The 17,782-nt window shown below is 36.7% G+C and overlaps 1 protein-coding gene across 3 annotated transcripts in view; it reads left to right on the forward strand.

Annotated features, from left to right (window-relative positions):
- LOC124161311 (integrator complex subunit 4) overlaps positions 1-17,782 on the forward strand; it is a 48,176-nt gene that overhangs the window by 11,358 nt on the left and 19,036 nt on the right. For all 3 annotated transcript variants that reach the window (XM_046537622.1, XM_046537621.1, XM_046537620.1), the window contains exons 8-12: positions 1,052-1,244; positions 8,900-9,077; positions 11,745-11,950; positions 15,821-15,943; positions 17,513-17,648. In XM_046537622.1, the coding sequence (XP_046393578.1) occupies positions 1,052-1,244; positions 8,900-9,077; positions 11,745-11,950; positions 15,821-15,943; positions 17,513-17,648 (836 nt within the window). The remainder of the gene's footprint in view (positions 1-1,051; positions 1,245-8,899; positions 9,078-11,744; positions 11,951-15,820; positions 15,944-17,512; positions 17,649-17,782) is intronic.

The raw sequence follows: 17,782 nt of genomic DNA on the forward strand, positions 1-17,782 counted from the left end.
TCTATTTTTCGTGATTAAATGAAAAGTGAAAATTTTCAAGCGCGCTAAAACGCGACGCCTAAGTATGAATGCCGGGAAATCTCTCCGTATTTCGAATTTCTGGTTCCCCCTCCCGCCCGGTGAGGTGACCTTGAGGCGAGGCTTAGCGCTGATACGTCGCAGGCTGCTAGAGGGTAGGTGAGTACTCTGCTGGCCGGTAGCGCTTGGCTTAAATAAGGATTATTAATACCTTATCAAACGAGGAAAACTTTCCGACCTTAGCCAGTTTTAATAAGTGATTATTAAGACATGTTTCCCTGAGCTCTGCGCCTGATGCATGCATTGGTAACCTCAGACGATGTATAACTCCTATCTTCTCCTATAGAAACTAGGTCCCTGTGACATCACGTGGAGTGGCATCGCATGGGCGCCAATCTGGCCCTTTTCAAATGAGGATAAAAATGGACCATTGCCATTCGTATAAACCGGCATTTCTAAAACGAAATAATTTGTATATTATGAATACACTAATGGTGGGTAACGAATCGCAATTATTGTCTTTTGTTTTCTTTGATGAAGGAAACTACCCTATTCTTGCTATATGCCCTAGACAGTTTTGTGGACCTTTTATGTATCAGGCTTGTAATGTATGTATAATCTTGGAATTACTATTTGAATGTGCTTTGAGGGATATGTATTAAGAAGTTATTTACTAATCAATCGGTTATAGTCTGGGCTCTTTGATCATCAAGTATGTGAAATTTCACTACTTCATTATAATTTTTAGTCTTCATTAGTCGTAAGAAATGACTTTTTGTTATATGTGTGTTAGTATTGGCTATTACTTAGGCCCCTATGTTGATAATTTCTACTTGGCCAAACTCTCAGATCCGTACTCTTAACTTGCTCAATAGAGTTAGTATTTATGGATGATGAATTCAGTCAGATCCCTTCTTTAAATTACTGTACCTCTAGCAAGGAATGTGATTTTATAGTAGGCCCGTAATTTTTATGACCTTTTCTGAATATTCGTACTGTACTGAAACTAAAAGTGATGCAACTTCTCTTGTAGTATCATAGTCCTGCCCAATAGCGAAGAAGAGATCCGTCTCGTCGACGATGCATTTGGCAAGGTGTGCAACACAATAAATGATCTCTCAATGAAAGTTAGGACACAGGCTGCTAGTTTGCTGGGAACAATGACTCATGTTAGTCCTAAGTTTTTGCAGCAAACTTTGGATAAGAAGCTTATGTCAAACATGCGGGTAAGTTACATGTAGTTATGATTATATCTGATATTTTCCTTGGGTATTGGATTTATCATGATTGGTTTACAATTATGATGAAGAAGGTACCATGAAGTAAGTGCATATTACCTGTACTGAATCTTAAGGCTTCCGGATACATCGGACACTTTCGAGATGTGGATCTTTCCCCCCACTCCTCAAAAACTCGGCCTAGTGGCTAGCGAGCCTAGCCGACTATCAAGTGGCCTTGGACTCGAGGCAGGGAACATAGGGGGCAGAGTTTAGGGTAGGGAGGGTAGGCGATGTGGAGGGGATGGGGTTTAGATGACTGAAATTTTGGGAACCTTCTCGCTCGGGTTTGTGTCTGTTGAACAGCTAGCGAGCCGAGTGTCACCACACTCATTCTCTCCGCCGCATGGAAGTAGACGTATCTCAAGGCAACACGGTGGTCTTCGAGATTGGGAAATGGATATCATTTACGGAAGTGTAGAGCACAGAGATAAGTGAGATTTCGTCTCCAAAAACCCGGAAGTATTCAAAAATTTTTTAATAATTGATTTGGTTACTAATTAAAGCAATCTCATGTAGTAGCGAGAAAATCCGGCAAGTAAGTATTGAAAGGTACAATTTTATTATTCCTTGACATTTTTGAGAATATCGTTTGTTCTTCATGGTGTTTCAACCCATCAAAATATCTTAGAGATTTTGTTTTCAATGAAAAACGTAACTCTCGATACATAAAATATTAATTTCTTACTTTTTCCAATTTAAGTATTTCTGGAAGAAGGTAAAATGTTTTTAACTTCTCCGCCATGAGGTTTTCCCATAAAGCCTTGTCCATCTAATGTTTTTCTTAAATAAATCCACGTGGAGTACAAAAGAAAAATATACAATGCGTTTATATATTATTTCGTATATTTCATGGAGTATTCTGTTTATGGATTTCAAAGAAACTTTTGATCTTCGCTTCAGATAAATATTTCCTTATCGGATTTCACAGTAATCATCAAGCGGAGAATCTCGGGAGGAAATTTCTTCTTCCCGAAGGCTGCAACTGGACGTTAGGGATGACGAAGACGCATGTTATGGTATTTTAGGCACTTTTAAAAATTTCATAAATATAATGTGTACAAAAATATGTGTCAAAATTTATATATAATTACTAAAGTAACCTACCGATTAAGGTAGGTTTTTTATGAGTATTTACTAAACATTCTGGCTGTACTTCCTCCTATCATGGATTTCCTCATCAATTCACTATGAAATTCCTTTCCATCAAATCTCTTATTTCCTTTCTATCTCTCGCTTACCCAACATTCTTTCCTGTAACACAGTTTTCTCTCCTCCTTTACTATGTCCTACACTTCGTCGTTCCTCCTCGTCTCCATCCGCTTCACTTTCTCCGTTCTTGTCCACCTACTTTTATCTTGTGTCTCAATCGTAGCTCGTGAATCTTTACGAACCACATAAATAATAAGTTAACCAATTTATTATTATTTATCTGTGGAATCATCATTAAAAGCACATTTCAAATAAATAAGGATAAAGTAGGAATCCCATTTAGGTCTTGCCTGTAGGATACCTCAGGACAGATGACAATACGAATTGAAAAAATTAGTAAGCTTAGACCAGATACGAAACATAATAAATGCTCGAAAAAATAGCAATTTTTGTTAAATCTCAGCCTGCCGTGCAAAAAAATATATTGAGCATTAAACGCACTATCAACAAATTATTTTATTTGGATTTTCTACAATAAGTTACCACTTATTTAATCTTTAAAAAATATGTTAAACACAGTATTCTACCCCGCCATACCCGGCAGCTCGGCGTGGCTCGGCGGCTGCCGGCGAACTGAAGGCATGAGACTCCATGCAAGCGTTGTCCCTTTCCACTGCCTCTTCTCCCGCACGATGAGACTCGCTCAGTGGCTGAGGGCGATTTAAACGGGAGAATGTTGCTGCTGTGGAGAACGCAAAAATAGCGTGCTAAGGTTCGCATAGATTGACTTAGTGTCGCTATTATGAGGAGTATATTAAAATGGCATGGATTTATATGAAGATAAAGGATTATCGTTTAAAAAGACTGTAAAACATTTTGGGTTCCGTCATCTTACACGCCGTAGCAGGCAGCCAATATTGCCGAATTTGGTGTTTTTCCGTGGTCAATATTGCAGTATGAATAACGAGAAATGAAAAATTACGACGATCTTTTTAAATATCAATGTTTCTTCTTTGTAAATAAGCATTCAAATGTTATGTGCATAGAATAACAGAGGCCTCAGACGAATCTGCCCAAATGTCTGCAGCGTAGTTTTTGGACTAGGTATCCGGGAGCCTTAAGATGCAATTACGAGTATATGTTAACACGTTCGCTGCCGGGCCCGAATTCTACTGTCATTCCGTGTGTGCCAGGCGAATATTTTCGAACCTATCATCAAACGGCAATTATGATATTGAGCCTATCTCCGGGTTTTACTAATATTTCTCGGTATATTTACACTCATTACATGATGCGCTATCGCTTGGAACTTTAGTCACGTGCGACGCCATAGGGCGTCTCCCCACTTTTGACATTGCCTAAAATTTGATGAGACGTCATTTGGCGGCTCAGGCAATTGGATCTGCATTCCAACTTTTTAGTGCACACTCAAAAGCTATGATTGAAAATAATGTTAAAACAAATTTTAATTGTTGATCATGCTTTTAATAATATTTGCTATCGTATCCGGAGATGATTAATGCAATGATTTATATTTGGGAGGCTGAGGTACGGCTGATCCGGAGAGATCATACATTTTGTAGAAACACGTTTGGCTTTACTGAGGGCAACTTTGCGGCTCATCGTCTGCAAGAATTCTTTGTAACATCCGCCACAGCCAACACAGGCTTTTCTAAAATGAAGAAACAGCGCTAAAAATAGTGCGAAAAATACTAATTCTCGATTTTACGTTATGGTAATTTTACCCTCTAAATTACCAGACTTCGAAGACTCCCTTCAGTGTTATTTGTATTTACCAGGTAGTGCGTCGATTTTATTAGACCCTATCAACGGAATCCCGAAGAATATGCAGCCATTCATCTATAATTTATCGTCTTAACTGCAGGAGAAAGATCATGTGGGCACCTGGATTCCGTGTTTTATTCCACAGTATAAAAGCATTAACAATGCAAGTCCCAAAAAGAGCATCCTCGGCCACCTTGTGGTACCACCTTACTGTTTTTCGATGGGTGTAGTGATACAACGAAAGGGTGTCGGCAATGTCAATTCCTCCCTTTATTTTATTGTACTCAATCACCATCTTTGGCTTAGTAACCACTTCCCCTCTTCGATTTCTTTCCCCGTTGGGATTATATCCTATCTGATGGTGGTGGAGATCATGAATACGTCGCGCTGATCTTTCCATTTCTTTACCGTTGCTCCACAAGTTTTTCATAGCACTGAAATGCCTTTCTTTAATTTAGCAGTCGTTATTTCTCTTAACAGCCCTTTCCTATTTTTCCTAATGGTTCCCACAAAATGAGACTTATCTCCCAAGATTTCTTTCCATAAGCGTGGGATGAATCACCTCACCAGAAGTATCTAAACATTACAGTAGGAGCAGGGGTACAGACTTACAAAAAATATTGGGGGGGCCCAAACCTTGTCACTGTAAATTTTATAAGTAGTGAATTTTAAGTTTTTTAAGCATTTTAGAAGAGTCATATGATCGATATTAGAACCCTGATCACTCGAATCTCGATATCTGGACACTCCGGGGAAAATCAACAAGCTTGACACATTTTTTCCTCACATGTATAACGAATTTTTGGGGTGCTCGGGCCCCCTCAGGCCCCGTGGAGTCAGCGCCACTGAGCAGAAGTTATTAGAATGTGAATAAAAAAATGGAAGAAGGAATCATACCTTTATTAGAAGAAGAAAGATTACCTGACTCTGAGGATTCATACGACTCTTCAGACACCCTGAATTAGCGGTGTCTCCTTCAGAAAATCCTGCAAGGTCGTTGGTGGAAGCCGAATTGTCAGAATGAAACATATGCTCGATTTCTTCTTCGTTAAAACGTTTCTTTCCCCCAATAATGCGTGACAGAGTACACATGATATATTCACTAAACTGGTTATCACTTCCGTATCGAAGGCACAGACACAGAGAATAAATTTGGTATACTGATGCGCTCCTCACTCGGTTAGGTATGAGCGACAACTGAGGGAAGGAAAAAAACGAAAAAAAGCTCTGCAAATGTAATTTGAAACATTGTGTGGAGATATAATACCTCAAGCTTCCACTTGAAACATAGAATGACATAGCCATTGAAAAATGGCACTCTCGAAAAAAACATGAGAAACCGAAGGCGAAAAAAAATGAAATTCGAGCTGAAATGTGTTACCAATACCCTCCCTTCACAGAAGATAACATTGTCTCGTCAGTGCATAAGGAAATGTAGCTTAAATTTCAAGTTCTATACATCGCTTGATGATTCAACGAAAACGCTACTTTGACGCCCATTGGCGTCTCACTAGTTGCGTCCAACAGCAATGCGAGACGCCATATGGCGTCTCACTAACTCGGATTTGAAGTTATGTGAGACGCCCTATGGCGGCGCGTGGCAGGGAACGTGTTGAGTGAGAATTATATACCGTATATCTCCGAATATAGTCCCCCCCCGAATATAGTCCCCCCCCCAATTTTGAGACCTCAGTTTTGGGAAAAATTTTAAAATGTAAAGGAAGGCAATTTTTCTGTGGTTAGCAAGTTAAGATTCTAGATTCGATAAAAACTATAATTTTCTGTGAAGATTAAGAACAAATGTGTTCACATATTTTCCATCACAACAAAATAACTATACCTAAAACATGTTGTGATCCATTGCATGTATCAGTAATTTATAGTTCCTTAACCAGATGTAATGAAGAAATGAGAAATTTTTTTAAGTATCCAAGGCTATTGTATTTTTTAAACCTTCACAAATTATTAATATTTTTGATTTCCAAATGACTACAGACAATGTCAATATATAAGCTTTAACTTAAAGCCCATAAACAGTATTGCATTTGGCCCTGAAACTTCCTTAGATCCAGTGTAACACACCCATCAAGTCATCACAAATCCAAGTGACCTGAAGAATTTAGGAAATCTAAATAAAATTGTGTTAAATAAATTATAAATATTATAAAAATATTGCTATCAAATGCCTGCTAAGCAAAACAATTAAACTACAGGACTTATAAATATCAAAGTAATAAAATTAAGAAATAAACTTTTTCCAACAAACATTAAAACTGAAAAAAAATTATATAAATTTTCAATGCCTCGTCGCGAATCATTGCATAAGTTACACAAAGAGCTTCTGCTCTGCATTTGCGCACAAATTTGACGATATTTTCCTCTAATTCTTTGAATCTGCCGCATCGAGACCCCCGAAATGACTTCTGCGATGTATTAGCGCTTTGCTAGCGCTGTAAATACTATGATTTACGGCGTATTGTGCAACGGCTATTTTTAAATTGGCATAGAAACTCCGTCTTTGAAGGCCTCTAATCTGCGGCAGGATTGATCCTCATCTTTCTACTTGATCCATCACCTCACTGTTGAACGTAAAATTATTTTTAATAAAGAAAATATCGCGGAAATAATTGCGAAACGTTATGCGACGTAATTTATCGATCCTATTTACCCTGACGAATTGAAGATATTCCTCAATAAATTGATTACACTTTCGATGTATTTCGATCAAATGCAGTAATGCCGGCGCTTCTAGTTCAAAGTCGTCGATTATTGCGCCTTTTCAGAAACAAATGCATCACCTATAGCGCATTCTTGTCCTGCGAAGGCGGTAAAGGCAGTGGTTGTAAACACGAACCGCACGGGCACATGGACGTATAGTAGCTACGGACGCAATGAAATGCTAAATCGTCACGAAAGGTTCACTTTATCTGTTTATTTTTCGCAATTATTTAAATCGTGTAGTTATTAAATGAGCGACGGGTACATATACTATTGATTCAATTCTAGTGTTCGATTAATGTAATGATAGTGTGTGTTTAGTTTTCATTTTAATTATTTACTGTTTTGCGTCATTAAGTGATCAGTGTCGATTGAATTATTCTAACAATACTTTTCCAAGAAAAATTAGCGGCTACCCGATGGATTCCGTGAAAACGCATATTCGATATGCTATTTGAATCGGAATAATCGTATCTGTACAACATTTGTGGTAAAAATTGTCTTCATTTCCGGTAAAACGTGGCAGTATTTACTAATATCTCCGATTATAATCCTCATAAATATACTCAAATAGAAAGACTACGAGAACATTAGCCATTATGCCGTTATTTATTACTTTATGGTCACCTTTAGTATGCTAAATTGGATTACACTCGATTATAGTCCCCCCCCCCCTTAATTTTCCGCGGCCATTTTTGGAAAAAAAGGGGGGACTATATTCGGAGATATACGGTAATACTCGTGAGAATTATATCATACCCATAGAGGCGCAGAGGAGAACCATTTTCATTCAAGAAACTAAGTTACACCTCTGTATCTATTGTTATCTTAATTTTTTTGCCTGTGATGAAGTATCAAGGGCAAAATAAAGATGAGGAATATCTTTTGGCTTGAAAATTTATATTATTAATGCATGTTGTTCATGTTATTATGAGCTGTGACTGGGGAAAAGCAAGTTATGTCATATATTTTGGCAAATATAGTGTGTGAGTACAGTGAGTCCTCGTTTAACGTCACTTACCGTTCCTGAAAAATGTGACGATAAACGAAATGACGTTAATCGAAACATAATATCCCATAAGAAACAATGTAAAAAGTGAATATCGGCTCCTAGACCTCACAATTCCTACGCGAAAAAATTTTAGCGTTTCATATCTGGGGCATTTTTTCACGATGGGAATGCCAAACTATGGCATAAATTAATAGGAGTTCCTGTCTTCATTCCTTCTCCATTTTTGTATCTTCCCGCGTTTGCTTTTCGGCTTAACTATGGTGGTCGCCCGGGCGAGCGTCGCCTGGGCATCATCATTGCTGAAACATCGTCGCAGTTACAGGTACCAAAATTATTGTGAACGCGGCGAAAAAAGTGACGACAAAAACTTGAGTTCTACACGGAAAAATTCCTTGAAATCACTTTTTAGGTTCCTGAAAACCATTATGTCAAGTAAAACCTTGCGCATCGACCTAAGAATTCATTTAGCAGAAAATTTGCTAAAACCGTAATCGCAATTAACAATAAACACACCGTTTTACACTTCGTTTAGACTGACTGTATTACCGCCCACAAAATGAACAACCTGTAACGCCCGCCACTTCGCGTTTTTTTCTCGCGCAAAATTTATAAGCCTTGACGTTATCGCGAAGCGAAGGTGCGATAAACGAATGACGGTCTCAAAATTTTCGTGACGTTATCGCGAAATGACGTTAAATGGGGTGACGTAGAACGAGGACTCACTGCATTATAATTTCTTAGAAAGGATATTTTAAGTTTTCAGGTAGCTGATGAAAGTGAATTTACCTTGAATTATTTCCTAAACAATTCAATGCTCTTTAAAGTGAGCATGTGAAAGTATTTTGAATCATGTGGTTCTCTTTCCCATGGTTCATTTTATTTGCTTACTCAAGTTACACTGAGAAAATTATATTTTCAATTGATGTTTTTGTTGCAGAAAAAAAGGAGCGCTCATGAGAGGCAGTGGGAGTCAGTTACATCAGGAGAATGGTCGTCTGGGAAAAGATGGGCTGACGATGTTCCGCGGGAGATGGTTGATGCTGATTCTGTCAATCTTTTGGGGAGTAGTGGGGCTTGTGGTGCTTTTGTTCATGGCTTAGAGGATGAGTTCCTAGGTGAGTAAACTTCTTACCTCTTTCATTTCTTCTGCCTATGATTTTTTTGATGCTTAATCCTTTTCAAATACACCCATGTCTCGTATAGCGCAATTTCGATTAGCGCAATTTCGATATAGCGCATATTCGTTCCTCGGGGAAACATTGCAACGCAGTGTAGCCTAATCAAAAATTTTAAACGCTCTCGTGATAAAACGTGAACTTGCGCTAAGTACACACGTAATTTCTATCAATTTACGCATATTAATATTATTTCTTGCCTCAAATCTTCTTTTTTGTTTATATATTAATCGAAATTCATTGCTGTGCAATTGCCAAAAGTATTTTTCGTCATTGGGTCCAGATAGCCGGCCTACCGAAGATTTATCTCGTCTCCTTAACAGAATGATAATAAATAATTTAGATCGTTAATTAAGCGTGGGGCTAGTGGAAATGAGTTTTTTTTTCAGCAATACGGTTTGAGACGTATTTTTGCCGTCGTAGGTTACCGGGCGATTGACTTCCAGGTAGAGGGTATACGCTAAAGCCTTCAAGGTCATCGGTATTCACGGGGGAGAAATGGAGCGGTGGCCGAGTTGCGCATGAATAGCATCAACACATAAAAGGGTCCGCTATAGAGTCTCAAACACAATGGCTTCGTTCCCTCCCCGCAGTCATAGGCCTTCTGCGTCTCAGGAATACAGTTCAGCAGAAGAAGGTGATTTAGATAGAGCCATACAGAGTAAAAACCAAGAGAATATAGCAAAAAATAGGAATGCGTGTAGAAAAATCAAGAATTTATCAAGAAAAACCATAAACCTAGAAGAGGACTTGAGAGAGGTCAATTGCTTTGAAAATGGAGAGCGTCAAAGCGATATTGCGTGGAAGTTTAAACTCACAATGCCTTATTTTGAATAAAGACGAAGCTAAAATATCAGTGACCTCAGCTGCGCCAACTTCAACCAAGCGGTCTACACATACGGAAAGTTCACGGTGAATCAGTACAAAAAGACGAGAGTGGTAATCGCTCCGAGACATTTAGTGAAAGCGGTTGGTTCCAGAATTTAAACGGCAAGCAGGTATTTTCAGTGCGGCGATATCAGGTGAATCTGCAAGTGTTGATAGCGCAGCCACCACAACATTTTCTGATGAACTCCAAGCTGTGATTGAAAGTGGCTCCTTTCCCCCTCAACTAGTTTTTAGTGTTGACGAGACGATATTCTTTTGGAAAAGAATGCATTCTGGTTCATTCATTTTCAGGGAAGGAAAACCTGGGTCAGGTTTCAAGGCATTTAAAGACTGTTTCACGTAGCTGCTAATGACTCGCAGGACTTCAAATTAAAATGATTTATCATTCATAAACTCCGCTAGCTATGAAATGGCATTTAAAGTAGCATTTTGCTGTCATTTCGATGAGCTACAAAAGGGCCTGGGTGACACAACAGTTGTTTTTAGACTAGTTTGAAAAATCGTCAACTGCCGGCAACGCATTACGATCCCCTGAGATAGCAGATGTTAGCCCACCCGCACGACAGGATGGAATTTCGAAAGAACGTAAGAATTTTTTTTAACGTGAATAAAAGTCTTTGAATGCGTGAATACTATCTTTAAAGATGTTTTAAACTATAAATATTTATAGAAATAATGTTTTCTAAGGCTTTTTATGGGAATATAGATGTTTTAGAGGAAATTCAATACCAAAGACCTATGCTACCAGGAACGCATCCCTATCTTCCCTATGTTAAAACGCTCTCGTATAACGCAAATTCGTATAGCGCAAAGACCCCAAGGAACGCATGCCTTGCGCTATACGAGACATGGGTGTAAAGGTTTTATGCCTGTATGCGTGCAGCCTACTCAAAATTATGTTTAGAAAAGCCCGGGTATGAAATGATGGGATGGCTTGCTGAATAAAATCATGGAGTTTTTTTTTATTCAGATCTTTCATGTCATGTACGGACATATGAGTGCAAATGTTACACGGAGGATTATGGTCCCTGGTAGGGGTGCAACAATGGTAAAGGGACAAGTAGGGTATTTTATCCCCTCCCCCCACTTCCCAGAAGTCCTATGATGGGGGGATTTCCTATCCCCAGAAATTAGAGGTCACTTTTCAATGGGAACCGATAGATTTTCAAAATTATTTTTGCCTTCATCTGTAGCAACACTTCTCGTATTTTGAATGTCATGCAAAATTTTATGTGGAAATTCCCCCTATTAAAAAAAGTTTCAGGAAGAGTTTTATTACGCCTTCTCTTGCGCTTTATCTTCAGTCTGCCATTCTGATCACTGTTATACCACTCCATAAATTGTTACACCTGGATTTTAAAATGCCATTTATTTATGGTTTCTCAAAATGAAATAAAGTCATTGCATCATGTGGTAGATTTCCTTTTATCCAATTTCTTTAGATAACAAAAATAGGATGTGAAAGTGGCCTTACTGACTGAGAGGGTTTTTATAGTACATAATATGAATCATTTCTGAAGATATTGCCAGTGCTTATCAAGTGAAAATCTTACTTCAATTAGAACCTTACTGAAGGAAGTCCTCCATTATTATTTTTCTCTTCTAAAAATCTGGAGTTCCTAGATGACCCCATGGATATGAGCAAATCATGGATGGCTAAAGATTTAGTTGCTACCTTATCTAAAAGTAGTAATAAATATTATGATTGTTTGTTTTCAGAGGTGAGGAGTGCATCTGTGGACTCCATTTGCAGGTTATCTCTTAATAACCCCCAGTTTGCTACCCTTTCCCTGGACTTCCTGGTGGACATGTTCAATGATGAAATTGAAGATGTCAGATTGAAGGCTATTGACAGTCTTACAAGGATAAGTCATCACATTGTTTTACGAGAAGATCAGTTGGAGACCATCTTGGGTGCACTAGAGGTAGGTTCAGTTTTCTGCCTCCCTGTTGTGCATTTGCTCTAAACTTAACCCATTTCTGTTTGACTCCTTAATTAAATGTAATTTTAATTAAGGAGTCAAACAGAAATGTTTAAATTTCTGTTTGACTCCTTAATTAAATAAAAATTTCCTTAATTTAATAAAAATTAAATTAAATTCTAAAGCTTCTAAAATTTTTACATTGTCGTGAACAGAGTACTTACATGCCAAGGAATTATCCAGGTAGTCAGTTCCTCCACTTGATGACCTTGCCTAGCAGGGTGCCAGATCCTTTTCTCGGCCACCAATCACAGATCATCCTTGTTCATTTACCCTTATAACACCCATCCTGGTGTAAATTTGGGGTTAGTTATTGTTATTTAGGTTGATTTTAATATTTGACAATTATTAATTTAGCCGCAAATGTCAGTACACTAATGTATTCCTCTTATTTTACAGTGAGTTTAGAGCTTTTAACGAAGTTTTGCTATTAATTTTTTGGTTCTTTTTAACAAGAGGGCATATTTTCCTGCATTTTGGTTCAATTGGTGCCTTATGAAAGGGAATTTGTTGGAAATTTCTTACCATATTTGACAGTATGTAAGATGCACCCTCATTTCAGTATGGCATGCACAAGAAAAAAGTCCGTTCAAGGGCATGGCACATCAACAACTGAAGATAGTTTCTTTTAGTTCTTATGCTTCAGAAAAGCCAAATTTCTGGCACAATCATTGATTTAATTGCAATAAAATATTAATTTTTTCACAAAGGTACACAATACTTCTGAATATAACACAAAAATGAAGCACAGAATGGGGGAAAAATTCTCAACTATGAAATAAGACTAGTCAACAAAGCCACGAAACCCTTTGTCATAATTATTATCAGCATAAGATGAAAAAAATTAATAAATCATCATCAGTGAAGTTTCCACCATTGCTGCTTCAAATACCGTATCATCTTCAGTCCCATGAAGAGCATTACTGATGCCTCACTTCTTGAAAGACTTAACAATCATTGCAGGTCTTAGGTCTTCCCAATATTCCTTTACCCACTCACACACTTGTGAAATAGTGGACCTCTTCATTCTACCTGCAGGGGTGATTTCATGATATGGGTGTTATACACGATGAACTGATAAAAAAAGATGGACCTAAAAGATATTGTGATAAATGTAAATGATCTTACTAACCCTCTAATTTACCATTTAATCTGAAATTGGAACACCTGAGGTAGAGAAAAAGTTATTCACATTCCGAATATTCCGGTGAGGAATAAATACCAAGCTCTGAGCCCCGACCCAGAAGTGATAGATAAACACAACGGAGATAGTAACGTAGTGAAAGACGTTACCGAAGCGTCAAAATACAAGTGGGTGAATAAAGTGAAGAAATGTAGTGCAAATTTGACCAAAAGAAAGGTTTTAAATGTGGAAAAGGTCAGTGAAAGTGAAGGATCCGTCACCGAAATCTCAAGAAACCGGCAAAATAAGCCAGAATGTGGAAGTGTTTTGTTGATTGGTGATTCAATGGTGAAACACGTTGAAACAAAGAGTGCCACGAACTCTGCAGCAAAAACCAGACAGAATAATTAAATTCTCCATTCCTTATATATGCAAAATCCTCGTCTATCTCATTAATCTTTCCTTAAGTGAGGGTAGCTTTCCCAAAAGATTGAAGGTAAGCAAGGTAATTCCATTGCAAAAAAAAGGAAATAACAAATTTCAGGCCTATAAGCTTGCTATCAGGCTTATCAAAAGTTTTTGAAAAAGTAATACAAAAACGTGTTGTAAATTTCTTGGATAAAAATTCAGTTCTCACTAAACAACAACATGGTTTCAGAAAAAACAAATATACTTCCACAGCGCTTCATGAACTTATTACCAACGTTTTAAGTGCAATGGACACTGGTAAATCATCCTTGGGTGTCTTCTTAGACCTTTCTAAAGCATTTGATGTAGTAAATCATAATCTATTATTGCAAAAACTAATTAAATATGGAATTACAGGAAATGCAAATAAATGGTTCCATTCTTATCTCAAAGGAAGGTCCCAAGTGGTTGTAATCCCCCATCTTGTCAATTCCACAAATTACAGAGCTGAATTCAAGTCAGATGAAAGGGCAATTGAAATGGGTGTTCCGCAAGGTTCCATTCTTGGGCCTCTATTATTCCTTTTATATATTAATGACCTACCTGAGAGTATCCCAGAAGCAAAAACTATAATATTTGCAGATGATACAAATGTTCTCATCAAATCCAATAAAAAATCTGATCTACTAAAGAAAGTTTGTTCCACAATGAAATGTTTAGAAGACTGGTGTCAAAATAACATGATGGCCATTAACGTTCAAAAAACAGTCTGTGTTAATTTTGGCAGAGATCTAACACCTCCAGTAAAATTATGCGGAAATGATTTAAAATTTGTTGAAAACCTCAATTTTCTTGGAGTAAACATTGAATCAACAATGAAATGGTCTATGCATATAGAAACCCTTACCTCTAAGCTAAATAAAACTCTTTTTCAATTAAGATATCTAAAAACAAGTACCAGTATCGATATTCGGAAATGCCTCTATTATGCAAATTTTCAGTCACATCTGTCATATGGAATTATTTTCTGGGGTGGCTCACATCAATCTCATAAAATTTTTAAATTACAAAAACAAGCAATTAGGGCTATTCTCAATCTACCCTATAGGGAGTCATGTAGGGCACATTTTCAATCCTTACAAATTATGCCTCTTACTGCCCTGTATGTATTTAATTTAATAATGTATGTAAAAAAAATCTGAACTCATTTGACCTAAACTGTGAAATACACCAAATAAACACCCGAAAAAAACATGATATACATATTGAACCGAGGTCATCTAAACTTGCTAGTGAAGGACCATATCATAAAGGGGCCAAACTTTTTAACTTACTACCACCAGATATTAAAGCAATCCAAAATAGCAACTCATTCAAGCACAAATTAAAAACGCTTATATATCAAAATTCAATTTATTCACTAGATGAGTACTACGACTTGTGTAAAAAATATGTTAACAAAAAGAACTCAACACCTTGCAAGCCATAACATGTATATATGTCATCTGTCTTTTATGTTTTTATCTCATGTGTTGTTTGTCCACTATATGACGATTTCTATGTTACATTTGTAACCTAACAGAAATAAAATTATTATTATTATTATTATTATAAGAATATAATTATAGAATTATTCAATGGATTGTTTTGATAATGCTAAGAAAATTCATGTATGTACATATATATCTGGTTGCCACAGTTAATTTTTTTTGTTGACATGGAAGCAAAATTGATGGTTTTACATCTAAAAATGCAATAATATTGGGCAAAAAATATCTGTGTAATGAAATTGAATAAAAATAAGTTCTGCTTGACATTTTCTGCAAAACATACGACTTTAAAACCAATATCTTGAGTGAAAGTGATTGAAAAGAGCAAAAGAAAAAGGTTGTACTCCAATCAATTCAGCATTCATTGCTTTTCTTAAGCAGTTAACATTAATAGGATGCAAACCCCCTAAAAAATTGTTTTTGGCCCAAAAGTACCTAATTTTAGTTTCCCTAGACAGTCAAAAATTATGTTGAGCGCCAAATATCATGCGTTTTAGTCATTTCAGTATGGCATGCACAAGTTAAAAAGTCTGCTCAAGGGCACGGCACCCCAACAACTTAAGTTAGTTTCTTTTAGTCTAACATAAGTTAGTTTTTGAGCTATGCCTATTTAATGTGAGTCATTCATCTTAGGATTTTACAGTACTGCATATAGATTATTAGCTCCAGACCCTATTACGTTTGCTTGCTTGAAGTTGATTTGCTTGTGAATGTATTATTTTTACATTTCAGGATTTCTCTCTGGATGTGCGAGAAGGCCTTCACAGAATGCTAGCTGCTTGCTGGTTATCTACCAAAGGCTGCTTACAAATGTGTGTTCAAAGTCTTTTGGATAATTTGAAGAAATATCCACAGGTATATTCCTTTTCTTCTATAACTCTTGCTGTGAATGTCAAACATCATGCACTGTTTAAAATTTCTTGATTATGATTTTTATGACTGAGTTGACGTACCCCAATTACCCTCAACTTTTCTCAACTCAACTTTTTTATGACAGTTCTTTTATTAGAAAATGCATTCTACTTATTTTTTGTTGTAGGGATATTGGAGTACACAGTAAAAGGGATAGGAAAATTGGTTCTTCATAATTATGAAATTTGTGTGTGAAATATTTTCAATAAAACATAAAAAAATAATTTTTAAGTCTATAACTTTTTAGTATCTTAGGCAATGTTCGAATTTTTTATCTCTATTTTAAAATTTATCCAAAAAGATAGCTTTTTATTGTTCTTTTAATGTTTTGAAGGATCTTTATGGATGACATACGTGAGGTGATGTAAAGGTTGCAAATCTGGTGGAAATATATTTTGCATGGTTTACATGACACATGTTTATGAAGAAAATATTTCAATTTTTTTCATTAGAATTTATGCCCTGAATACTATGCTAGTCAGGAACAGAAATGAAGTATGGTCATCACCTCCACTCATCAACCACCCTCATAAGTAGCCACTTTTACCTGGACTTGAAAACGTTTCAAGCATTAACAATGTAAATTCCTCTTATCAGTAACCACTTCCTAAAATGGCCAGCTGCCACAGTTTTTTTTGCCAAAGTCCGATCTCATCACCTCATCTTCAACACAATGCTGTGGATTATCTTTTGGGAATTGTTCTCTTTTATTCTGGAAAAACTATATAAAGAAGCTTTCAGTGTGATTCATCTTTATCTCCTCATCCTCTTGTCTTTTTTGAGCCTAATGCATCACTGCCATTAGCCCTGTAGGAATCTTGCAGGGTGGTATATGATTATCGATCTTGTCAAAAATTATGCTCTAATTTATTTCGTTAAGTAGATGAAGTAGTTGATAGATGCGAAATGGACATTACCCTCAGAATTTCAGTTAAATAATCATTTCCTTTGCCTTCAGTAGTGCAATCCAAAGAAAAACATGTTTTACGACTATTATTAAATATTTAAAATTTCAGTTAAGCAATCATTTCCTTTGCCTTCAGGGGTGCAACCCTAAGAAAAACATATTTTGTGACCACTATTAAATTTTTAAAAGTTATGGACCATTATGCATGTGGTCAGTTTGTGAACTGAAGATCTTAGTCACTCATGATATCGAGGCTGATTCAAGCTCGAGGCTGATTCAAGCTCTAGTCTGAGTCGATCTGACCACTTGTTACCCCATTCTCAGTATTGTTGAGGCGGGTATAAATTTCTTCCAGCTTTACCAAGTCACTTTCATCTGTATCCACAACTTGGTCATAATATGGTCTAGATAATGTATAATTTCAAGAGATTTTTTACAATATTCAACTGTATTTCAGGATTTTGTAATTTTATTTTGGTGGGATATTGTTGGGTAATACATATTTAAGTTGAATTTTGGAACATCTGCCCTAGATAAAATTTGTATTATTTCTGTTTCATAAATAGTCATGTAAGTTAATTTCTTCATCCTTAATTTCTATCCAGGATCGAAGGTCTACATGGCATTGCCTTAAGAGCATTGGTGAGAGGCACCCTGAACTCACACTTCCTCTTGTACCTGAACTGTTATCTATACACCCCTTTTTTGATATGCCAGAACCTGATGTTGAGGATCCAGCTTGTATCCTTTGCCTAAATAAGTTACATACATATAAGAATCACTGATGAGTGACAGTGGCTTAGCTTACCAATTGAGAAACCGCATGTGCTAAAGAATGACATTTACCTTCGATTCTCTGAGTACAGTTATTTTAC

This window comes from Ischnura elegans, chromosome 6 (assembly GCF_921293095.1).
Source record: "Ischnura elegans chromosome 6, ioIscEleg1.1, whole genome shotgun sequence".
In the NCBI taxonomy this organism is placed as follows: domain Eukaryota; kingdom Metazoa; phylum Arthropoda; class Insecta; order Odonata; family Coenagrionidae; genus Ischnura; species Ischnura elegans.